Below are 12,050 nucleotides of genomic sequence, written 5' to 3'. Positions count from 1 at the left end.
ACAAATGCCCTTTGATTTGTTCTCAGGCGACTGAACATCTTGAGGATGAGAATAAGGTACTGAGAGAAATTACTTGATCTCCATCAGTTCAGGAGCAGTCTCTCTCTGTTCTCTGCAGTCAAAACACACTTTAAAGCTGAAGAAAACCCATTTATCTTTCCGTCAACAGTTGTTATAAGCTGTAACTCTTAATTGGTAGGTCAGAGACATTTTATTAGTGAACCAGCCACCCCGTGCCTTTTGCAAACCAGTGGAAGAATCTGGAAGAAGACAACTGAAAAGCAAGGTTCCGACCATGATGAGAATTATATGGGTTCGTACTTTTAAAGTATTATTTTAACTCATGACATGTGGGAGTCGCAGGTACTCAGGGAGATGAAGAAGGCATTTGGCACACTTGTCTTCATTGGTCAAAACATTGAGTACAGGAATTGGGACGCGATATTGCAGCTGTACTGGCCACTTTTGGAATACTGCATTCAATTCTGGTCTCCCTGCTGTAGGAAACATTGTTAAACTTGAGAGGGCGCAGAAAAGAGTTATAAGAATGTTGCCAGGTTTGGAGGGATTGAGCTACAGGGAGAGGCAGAACAGGCTGGGGTTGTTTTTCCTGGCGCGTTGGAGGCTGAGGGGTGACTTTCTCGATGTTTATAAAACCATGAGGGGCATGGGAAGGGCGAGTCGCCAAGATCTTTTTCACAGGATGGAGAACTCCAAAACTAGAGAGGCATCAGTTTAAGATGAGAGGGAAAGATTTAAAAAGGAACTGAGGGGTAAGTTTTTCTCCCAGAGGGTGGTACGTGTCTGGAATAAGCAGCCAGAGGAAGTGGTAGAGGCTGGTAAAATGACATCATTCAAAAGGAATCAGGATGGGTATGTGAATAGAAAGGGTTTAGAGGGATACGGGCCAGGTGCTGGGAAATGGGACTTGGTCAGATTGGGACGTCTGGTCAGTATGGACGAGTTGCACCGAATGGTCTGTTTCGGTTCTGTATGACTCGATGAACTGGCATTGGTTTATCGAGAAAAAGAAGGATCATCAGGATCATCTCAGCATCTGAGATGGAACAACTGAATTGCCTCCCAGTTTTCCTTCGACTATAAACTATTTTTGTGTGTGTGTGTGCGCATATTTGTATGTGTGTGTGAATGTGCGTGTCTGTGTGTGTGCGTGTATTTGTATGTGTGTGTGAATGTGCGTATCTGTGTGTGTGTGTGAGAGTGTGTGTGTGTGAGAGTGTGTGTGTGTGAGAGAGTGTGTGTGTGTGAGAGAGAAAGTGTGTGTGTGTGAGAGAGAAAGTGTATGAGAGTGTGTGTGAGAGAGAGTGTGTATGAGAGTGTGTGCAGTGTGTGAGTGAGTATGTGCACGTGTGTGAGTGAGTGAGAGAATGTGTGAGAGAGTGTGTATGTGTGTGTGTGTGTGAGGGTTAAAATGTGTGTGTGTGTGTGTGTCTGTGTGAGAGAGAGTATGTGTGTGTGAGTGTATGTGTGTGTAGAGAGAGTGTGTGTGTGTGAGAGAGAATGTGTGTATGTGAATGAGAGTGTGTGTCTGTGTGAGAGGGAGTGTGCATTTGTGTGTGAGAGAGTGTGTCTGTGTAGAGAGAGAATGTGTGTGTGTGAGTGAGTATGTGCATGTGTGTGTGAGAGAGAGAGTGTTTGTGTATGTGTGTGTGCGTGTGAGGGTGTGTGAATGTGTGTGTGAAGAGAGAGTGTGTGTGAAGAGAGAGTGTGTGTGTGTAGAGAGAGTGTGTGTGTGAGAGAGAGAGTATGTGCATGTGTGTGTGAGAGAGAGAGAATGTATGAGAGAGAGTGTGTGTGTGTGAGAATGTGTGTGTGCGCGTGTGACGGTTAGTGTGTGTGTGTGTGCCTATGTGAGAGAGAGAGTGTGTGTGTGCATGTGTCTGTGTGTGAGAGAGAGAAAGTGAGTGACTGTGAGAGAGTGTGTGTGTGTATTCATTTTTCTATCTGTCTGTCTTTGTATCTGTCTGTGTGCCTGTCCGTTTGTGTGAGTGTGCGTATCTGTCTGTCTGTGTCAGTTGTGTGCATGTGTATGTGTGTTTATACGAGTCTGTTTCTATCTCTGTCTGTGTCAGTCTGTGTGTGTATGTGTGTATATCCATCTTTGCATGTGTGAGAGAGAGTGGGTGTGTGTGTGTGTGTGTCTGTGTGAGGGTGTGAGTGTATGGGTGTCTGCATGTGTGGAGTTTATAAGGGGATGATAGTTTTAATTTTCAGTGTTAAATGCTGACTGTAAGTGTCTGATTATCAGCGAGAGTCTAATTATCAGTATGAAACAGTCAATCTTGCTCAGAACAGGAAGTTGCTGTGTTTTTCTATCAGCCCAGCTCTGAAAACCAGGTAAAGCAGGGAAGGTTTGCATCCTAACTGAACACCCTTGAACTTTTGTCATAACTCTGGGGATAGCAGGGTTTGATTCTCAGTGTGCGACACTGGGGTGGGGTGACAGCCAATCCTGTTGCAATTGTCTTGGGTATTAAATGGCAAGACTCCGCAGCCCTTCCTGATGGGGCGATTTGACCATTCCCCCCCCCCCCCCCCCTGTCTTTCATTGCTGGATGGTGTCCCTCAACAGAAGGTATTGTGAAAGTGCCTTCAAGCTAATGTCCTGCTGCTCCACTTTGTAGGATAGGATCAAGGAAGGATTAGGAAGCCTCCCACTCGAATCTGTGTCCCACTGTGTTTGCTGGGAGATGGTCACAGGGTCAAAGGAGGTCTCCAGCACAGAATAAGGCCCTTCAGCCCATCGAGTCAAAAACAGCCACCTAATTGTACTAATCCCATTTCTCCAGCACCTGGCTCACAACCTTGGCGTTGTAAATCAAAGTCCTTCTTCAATGCGATGATGGTTTCTGCCTGTCCCCACCTTCACAGGCAGTGAGCTCCAGAATCCCACCTGTGACAGTACGGTGCCTTTAAGAGAGATTTGTACTGGACTGTTTCTTTTGCAGAGTGGAGTTATCACCCCAAGGCTGGAATGTCTGCTTCCAAAGCAGTGGGTAAGCAGGATTCAGCTGCCTGAGTGTTTTCTTCAAGTTAGACAGAAAAAGCATGAATGGGTGCAGTCAGGCTCCCACACACCCAGGGTTTTAGATTTGGCTTACAGTTAGGGGTTGAAGCTGCTGGATACAGCTCACTCTCTGATGCAGCTAAATGTTTACTTTCTCTCTCTGCTTCGAGATGGTTTAATTCAGTGTTCCTTTCCCTTGGACAGGAGACAGCACGTGAGAGAAATCTGTTTTGCTATATTTGTCTTTACCAAGGGTCTGTTTATGGGATGCTGCTATATTGGAACAGTTGATGATTGATAGTTAAATAATATATTATTTGATTTCATTTTTTAATAGAGTTAAAATTATACCGCTTCCTCGTTTGTATTTTAACTGTGCTGCAAGAATAAAGTGTGCTTTATTTAAAGCCTAGTGATGGGCTAATCAATCACCTTGAGAACACAGTTTCTTACACTTGCATTTAAGTAAAATAGAAAGTGAGGGTCCAGCCAGTTTTGAGAAGATTTATAGCTCAAGTTGAGGTTCTGGAGGTAGGTTTGCTCGCTGAGCTGGAAGGTTCGTTTTCAGATGTTTCGTCACCCTACTAGGTAACATCTTCAGTGAGCCTCTGGATGAAGCGCCGGTGATGATATTTATATGTTTGGGTTTCTTTGGGTTGGTGATGTCATTTCCTGTGGTTTCCAACCCAATCCAAGGAAACCCAAATATATAGATAGAAAGCGGGAATCATCAGCAATGCTTCATCCGGAGGCTCACTGAAGATGTTACCTAGTATGGTGACGAAACGTCTGAATATGAATCCTCCAGCTTAGCGGGCAAACCTACATCCAGTTAGGATCAAGGCTATCTCCTTGATATATTTAAGACCATAAGACATAGGAGTGGAAGTAAGGCCATTCGGCCCATCGAGTCCACTCCGCCATTCAATCATGGCTGATGCGCATTTCAGCTCCACTTACCAGCATTCTCCCCGTAGCCCTTAATTCCTCTAGACAACAAGAATTTATCAATCTCGGCCTTGAAGACATTTAGCGTCCCGGCTTCCACTACACTCCGTGGCAATGAATTCCACAGGCCCACCACTCTCTGGCTGAAGAAATGTCTCCGCATTTCTGTTCTGAAATGACCCCCTCTAATTCTAAGGCTGTGTCCATGGGTCCTAGTCTCCTCGTCTAATGGAAACAATTTCCTAGCATCCACCTTTTCCAAGCCATGTATTATTTTGTACGTCTCTATTAAGTCTCCCCTTAATCTTCTAAACTCCAACGAATTCAATCCCAGTATCCTCAGCCATTCCTCATATGTTAGACCTGTCATTCCAGGGATCATCCGTGTGAATCTCCGCTGGACACGTTCCAGTGCCAGTATGTCCTTCCTGAGGTGTGGGGACCAAAACTGGACACAGTACTCCAAATGGGGCCTAACCAGAGCTTTATAAAGTCTTAGTAGTACATCTCTGCTTTTATATTCCAACCCTCTTGAGATAAGAGACAACATTGCATTCGCTTTCTTAATCACGGACTCAACCTGCATGTTTACCTTTAGAGAATCCTCGACTAGCACTCCCAGATCCCTTTGTGCTTTGGCTTTATTAATTTTCTCACCATTTAGAAAGTAGTCTATGCTTTTATTCTTTTTGCCAAAGTGCAAGACCTCGCACTTGCTCACGTTAAATTCCATCAGCCATTTCCTGGACCACTCTCCCAACCTGTCTAGATCCTTCTGGAGCCTCCCCACTTCCTCAGTACTACCTGCCTGTCCACCTAACTTCGTATCATCGGCAAACTTCGCTAGAATGCCCCCGGTTCCCTCATCCAAATCATTAATATATAATGCGAACAGCTGTGGCCCCAGCACCGAACCCTGCGGGACACCGCTCGTCACCGGCTGCCATTCTGAAAAAGAACCTTTTATCCCAACTCTCTGCCTTCTGTTAGACAGCCAATCCTCAATCCATCCCAGCAGCTCACCTCGAACACCATGGGCCCTCACCTTGCTCAGCAGCCTCCCGTGTGGCACCTTATCAAAGGCCTTTTGAAAGTCTAGATAGACCACATCCACTGGGTTTCCCTGGTCTAACCTACTTGTTACCTCTTCAAAAAATTCCAACAGGTTTGTCAGGCATGACCTCCCTTTACTAAATCCGTGTTGACTTGTTCTAATCAGACTCTGCTCTTCCAAGAATTTAGAAACCTCATCCTTAATGATGGATTCTAGAATTTTACCAACAACCGAGATTAAGCTGATTGGCCTTTAATTTTCCATCTTTTGCCTTGATCCTTTCTTGAACAAGGGGGTTACAACAGCCATCTTCCAATCATCCGGGACCTTTCCTGATTCCAGTGACTCTTGAAAGATCTCAACCAATGCCTCTGCTATTTCCTCAGCCACCTCTCTCAGAACTCTAGGGTGTATCCCATCGGGGCCAGGAGATTTATCAATTTTAAGACTTTTTAACTTTTCTAGCACTATCTCTTTCGTAATGGCAACCATACTCAACTCAGCCCCGTGACACCCTTTAATTTTTGGGATATTACTCATGTCTTCCACTGTGAAAACTGACGCAAAGTACTTGTTACGTTCTCCTGCTATTTCCTTATCTCCCATCACTAGGCTTCCTGCATCAGTTTGAAGTGGCCCAATGTCTACTTTTGCTTGTCGTTTGTTTCTTATGTACTGAAAGAAACTTTTACTATTATTTCTAATATTACTGGCTAGCCTACCTTCATATTTGATCCTCTCATTTCTTATTACACTCTTTGTTATCCTCTGTTTGCTTTTGTATCCTTCCCAATCTTCTGATTTCCCACTGTTCTTAGCCACTTTATAGGATCTCTCTTTTTCTTTAATACATTTCCTGACTTCCTTTGTCAGCCAAGGTTGTCTAATCCCTCCCCGGTTAATCTTTCTTTTCTTGGGAATGAACCTCTGTACAGTGTCCTCAATTATACCTACAAACTCCTGCCACTTTTGCTCTACTGTCTTCCCGGTTAGCCTCTGCTTCCAGTCTATTTTAGTCAGTTCCTCTCTCATGCCCTCATAATTACCTTTATTCAACTGTAACACCATTACATCCGATTTTGCCTTCTCCCTTTCAAACTCCAGACTGAACTCTACCATATTATGGTCACTACTTCCTAAGGGTTCCCTTACTTTAAGATCTTTTATAGAGTCTGGTTCATTGCAAAGCACTAGGTCCAGAATAGCCTGCTCTCTTGTGGGCTCCATGACAAGCTGTTCCAAAAAGCCATCCTGTAAGCATTCCATGAATTCCCTTTCTTTAGATCCACTAGCAACATTATTTACCCAGTCCACCTGCATATTGAAGTCTCCCATGATCAATGTAACCTTGCCTTTCTGACATGCCTTCTCTATTTCCCGGTACATGTTGCGTCCCTGGTCCTGACCACTGTTAGGAGGTCTATACACAACTCCAATTATGTTTTTTTTTGCCTTTATGGTTCCTCAATTCCACCCACACAGACTCCACATCATCCGACGCTATGTCATTCAATACCATAGATTTAATTTTGTTCTTAACTAACAAGGCAACCCCACCCCCTCTGCCCACCTCTCTGTTTTTTCGATAAGTTGAAAAACCATGGAGGTTTAACTGCCAGTCCTGACCCCCCTGTAACCAAGTCTCTGTGATGCCTACTACATCATAATTATTCATTATTATCTGTGCCATTAGTTCATCGGCTTTGTTATGTATGCTACGAGCATTCAGGTAAAGTGCCTTAATGCTAACTTCCTTATCATTAGAGATGTTGGAAGTCATATGTCCTAAGTTATTCTTGCTTTTTACTGCATTCTCAGTCTGCCTCAATTTTAAATCCGCCTGGAAACATGCTATCCTGCTGCTTATCTTGCCATTTACCTCCATACTCCCTGTCGCTTTCACTTTCCCTTCCCCCCAACTCAGAAGTTTAAAGTCCGACTGACCACCCTATTTATCCTCTTCGCTAGAACATTGGCACCTGATCGGTTCAGGTGGAGACCGTCCCAACGGTACAGATCCCCCCTGTTCCAAAACTGATGCCAATGCCCCATGAAGTGGAATCCCTCTTTCCCACACCAATCCCTTAGCCACGTGTTTACTTGCCTAATTTTCTTGTCCCTATGCCAATTGGCACGTGGCTCGGGCAGTAATCCGGAGATTATGACCCTTGAGGACCTGTGCTTCAATTTCCTGCCTAGTGCTTCGTAATGCCCAAACAGGTACTCCACCCTAGTCTTGCCTATGTTGTTGGTACCAACGTGGACCACAACAACTGGATCCTCCCCCTCCCGCTCCAATATCCTTTCAAGCCGGTCGGAGATGTCTCGCACCCTGGCACCGGGTAGGCAACACACCATGCGAGACTCCCGATCCGGCTTGCAAAGGATACTATCTGTCCCCCCAATTATAGAATCCCCTATAACAACTACTTGTCTATTAGCTCCCCCCTCTTGAATGGCCTTCTGCACCATGGTGCCTTGGTCAGCTGGCTCATCCTGTCCAGAGCCCTTTTCCTCATCCGAACAGGGAGCAAGAATCTCATACCTGTTGGACATGGTCAAGGGCTGAGGCTCCTGCACTCCTGAACTCCGGTTCCCCTTACCTGCCTCACTTACAGTCACACCCTGATGTCCCTGATCACTAACTGAATGTGAATTACTTAATCTCCCAGGTGTGACTGCCTCCTGAAACAAAGCGTCCAGGTAACTCTCCCCCTCCCGGATGTGCCGCAGTGTTTGAAGCTCAGATTCCAGATGATCAACTCTGATCCGGAGTTCTTCCAGCAACCAACACTTGCTGCAGATGTGGTCACTGCCGTTCACAATGGGATCAGCCAGCTCCCACATCATACAGCTACAGCACATCACCTGCCCAGCCATCTCTGCTTAGTTAGTTAATTACTTACTTTGTACAAGTATGAGTTAGAATACCTTCTGATACCTCTCTGCTATAGTTTTTTTTACCCTAAATAAGGACTTGATGTATACACACACAAAAAAAAAACGAGGGTGTTTTGAGGGTGTTTGTTTGTGGGCCCTTGTTCTGATCAAAGTCTCCAATTTCAGGTTGGGTTTATTTTTCATTGGGGATTCATAGAACCCCTACAGGGTGGAAACAGACCATTTGGCCCAACAAGTCCACATTGACCCTCCGAAGAGTATCCCACCCAAACCTATTCCCCTACCCTATTACTCTGCATTCCCCCCCGACTAATGTACCTAACCTACCCATCCCTGGACACCATGAGGCAATTTAGCATGGCCAATCCACCCTAACCTGCACATCCCTGGGCACTATGGGACAATTTAGCATGGCCAATCCACCCTAACCTGCACATCCCTGGGCACTATGGGACAATTTAGCATGGCCAATCCACCCTAACCTGCACATCCCTGGACACTGTGGGACAATTTAGCACGGCCAATCCACCCTAACCTGCACATCCCTGGGCACTATAGGACAATTTAGCATGGCCAATCCACCCTAACCTGCACATCCCTGGGCACTATGGGACAATTTAGCATGGCCAATCCACCCTAACCTGCACATCCCTGGACACTGTGGGACAATTTAGCACGGCCAATCCACCCTAACCTGCACATCCCTGGGCACTATGGGACAATTTAGCATGGCCAATCCACCCTAACCTGCACATCCCAGGGCACTATGGGACAATTTAGCACGGCCAATCCACCCTAACCTGCACATCCCTGGGCACTATAGGACAATTTAGCACGGCCAATCCACCCTAACCTGCACATCCCTGGGCACTATGGGACAATTTAGCACGGCCAATCCACCCTAACCTGCACATCCCTGCGCACTATGGGGCAATTTAGCACGGCCAATCCACCCTAACCTGCACATCCCTGGGCACTATGGGACAATTTAGCACGGCCAATCCACCCTAACCTGCACATCCCTGGGCACTATGGGACAATTTAGCACGGCCAATCCACCCTAACCTGCACATCCCTGGGCACTATGGGACAATTTAGCACGGCCAATCCACCCTAACCTGCACATCTTTGGACACTATGGGGTAATTTAGCACGGCCAATCCACCCTAACCTTCACATCTTTGGACTGTGGTTGGTCTGTGGGAGGAAACCGGAGCATCCGGAGGAAACTTATGCAGACATGGGGAGAATGTGCAAACTCCGCACAGACAGCTACCCGAGGCTGGGATTGAACCTGAGTCCCTGGCGCTGTGAGGCAGCAGTGCTAACCGCTGAGCCACCATGCCGCCCCCGGTTATTAGACTCAAAGACAGTGAGTGGTGAGTGTTGATTTTCTGTTTTTAGCTGTTATTCAGTTTGTTTAAATAGGGTGTGCCTGGTCTAATAATGGCTCTTTCAGTGGCTAAGAGTTTCCTGGGTGTGAGGAGGTCACTGGGGAAGAAGGTGAGTAAGGTTAAGCTTTGTGAACTGAGAGACAAGCTGAGGGTGAGGCTGACCGTGTCTGTGAAGGAAGGGGGGAGATCACAACAGCGCAGCGTTTACAATTGCTGGGAACGCAATCAGAATCACTCGATGTGGCTAAGGTTCAACCGTGAAATGAAACTGCTCGAGTTAGAGACAAAAGACAAAAACGGCCGAAAGTCAGGGTGAAAGAGAGAGTTTCTGAACTTGGGAAGTTGGAGCTGAAAGCTGAGAGTTGATTTCGAACGTAGGAGGTGAAGAGAAAAGGTGGGAATGTGTCTGGATGGGTAACCCTTCGCAGGTTTGGTATGGACTTGTGGTGACGAGGTCAGCAATGGAGAGCAAACCCATCGTAGCCAAAGGGCTGGTGGGGGTCTGTTTCAATATGTCCAATCGTCCAACGAGGACGACGTAGTAACCTTTCTCATTTCATTTCAGAAAGTGGCTAAACAAATGAAATGACCGGTGACCATATTGATTCAAACCAAGTTGGTTGGTAGAGCCAAAGAGGCGTTTGTTTCACTATCAGAAGAGGTTTCTGGGAGTATGTGGAGGTGAAAAAAAGCCATCTTAAGTGCCTATGAATTCTTGCTAAAGGCCTACAGACAACACTTTATGAGGGACCCTGTTCTAACGTGCGTTGAGTTTGAAAGGATCAAACAAAGTAATTTTGATAGGTGGATAAGTAGATCGACATGTGATGCTCTCAGAGAGACGATTATTTCGGAGGAGTTCAAAAATTCTTTTTCCGGAATCATGAAACTCGCGTGAAAAGGCAGAGAGTTTAAAATGGCAAGGTTAGCAGCAGAAGTAGCAGGTGGTTGTGAGTTGGTTCACAAATCAAAGGATCGGCTTCCAACATCAATTTCAATCCGTGAGAAACAGAAACTGGGGAAAAGAGAAAAATCCTCAGGTGCTAAAGGAAAAGCAGACCTCAGTGAAGATAGTAAAGAGAGCTTACCACAGGTTAAAAAAGAAACCTGTTTGGTTGTGGGCGCGGGGGAAGGTGGAGAGGTACAAAAAGATCAGGTGACTTCACGGCAACAAAGTAGGCCCCATGAAGTGGGCTGAATGGCCTAATTTCTGCTCCTATGTCTTCTGGTCTTAAGTGACAGCGTTGGAGGTTTAGAAAAAGCACGAATATGGTGAGCCAGGATAAGACAGTGGCATTTGTTAAAGTGGTAAGGGAGATCACCGGTCAAGCTAAAAAGCTGCGTGCAGACTGGTCAGGGGGGTTGGATAAGAAGAAAGCGCCAAATCCCTTTAAAGAACTTACCTGTGGGGGTAAAGTTTATTCATGTGTACCAGGATGCCTAGGTAAAGAAACTAAGATCTTTAAAAGATACAAGCATCTTAATTGATGGCATGGGGCCTCTCCCTGAAATGAAAAGTAAAAATCAACTTTGTTGACCAAAATGAATGTGTCTATTAGAATTCCAGAGGCCATTCCGTTATGCAATATCACAGAGTTAGATTAGATTCCCTACAGTATGGAAACAGGCCCTTCGGCCCAACAAGTCCATACCAACCCTCTGAAGAGTAACCCACCCAGACCCATTCCCCTCCCCTATATTTACCCCTGACTAATGCACCTAAGACTATGGGCAATTTAGCATGGCCAATTCACCTGACCTGCACATCTTTGGACTGTGGGAGGAAACCGGAGCACCCGGAGGAAACCCACACAGACATGGGGAGAATGTGCAAACTCCACACAGGCAGTCACCCAAGGGTGGGATCGAACCCAGGGTCCCTGGTGCTGTGAGGCAGCAGTGCTAACCACTGAACTATCATGCCACCCAGCTAACAGGATCGTAGAAGAGTTACCCAATTTTTAAAAATAAACACAGACTACCCACAAAGATACAATCAGATCAAGGATCAAATTTTACATTAACATTATTCAAGGAAGTTAAGGATAGATTAGGTGTACCGTCCAGAATTGCAGTGACCATTAGAACCGTGGTATCAAACTTTAGAGACTATGTGGAGGACTTACAGTCAAGACTATCTAGAGGACTGGTATAAAGGTTTTAATTTGATTTGATTTCTTGTTGTACCTAAGTACAGTGGAAATCAGTGTTTTATGAGCAGTACAGGCAGACCATAGCAAACAAGGACATACAGATCATAGGGTGCTTATTAGATTCCCTACAGCATGGAAACAGGCCATTTAGCCCAACAAGTCCACGCCGACCCTCCAAAGAGTAACCCACCCAGACCCATTCCTCTACCCTATATTTACCCCTTACTAATGTACCTAACACTATGGGGCAATTTAGCACGGCCAATCCACCCTAACCTGCACATCTTTGTGATTGTGGGAGGAAACCAGAGCACCCGGAGGAAATCCCACACAGACACAGGGAGAATGTGCAAACTCCACACAGACAGTTGCCCAAGAGTGGAATCAAACCCGAGTCCCTGGGACTGGGAAGCAGCAGTGCTAACCCACTGAGCGACCGTACCACCCCACAGAAAGAGCGAGGCGTGTAGGTTTACAGCTGCACAGGAGGGGCACAAAGCAAGATCAACATTGTTTGAAGTTAGAGGGGTCCATTCATCAGTCTAATAAAAGCCCTGAAGAAGCTGTTCCTG

At 46.0% G+C, this 12,050-nt stretch overlaps 1 protein-coding gene across 1 annotated transcript in view; it reads right to left on the bottom strand.

Annotated features, from left to right (window-relative positions):
- Positions 1-10,765: 10,765 nt before the first annotated feature.
- Positions 10,766-12,050, bottom strand: part of LOC122546655 (cathepsin F-like) — a 105,757-nt gene continuing 104,472 nt past the window's right edge. The window contains 1 exon segment of the mRNA XM_087983601.1: positions 10,766-10,830. Within this exon segment, the coding sequence (XP_087839727.1) occupies positions 10,766-10,830 (65 nt within the window).

Source organism: Chiloscyllium plagiosum, unplaced genomic scaffold (assembly GCF_037043375.1).
Source record: "Chiloscyllium plagiosum isolate Xiang-an unplaced genomic scaffold, Cpla_swu_hap1 HiC_scaffold_46, whole genome shotgun sequence".
In the NCBI taxonomy this organism is placed as follows: Eukaryota; Metazoa; Chordata; class Chondrichthyes; order Orectolobiformes; family Hemiscylliidae; genus Chiloscyllium; species Chiloscyllium plagiosum.
This window is presented reverse-complemented; position numbering and strand designations above follow the sequence as displayed.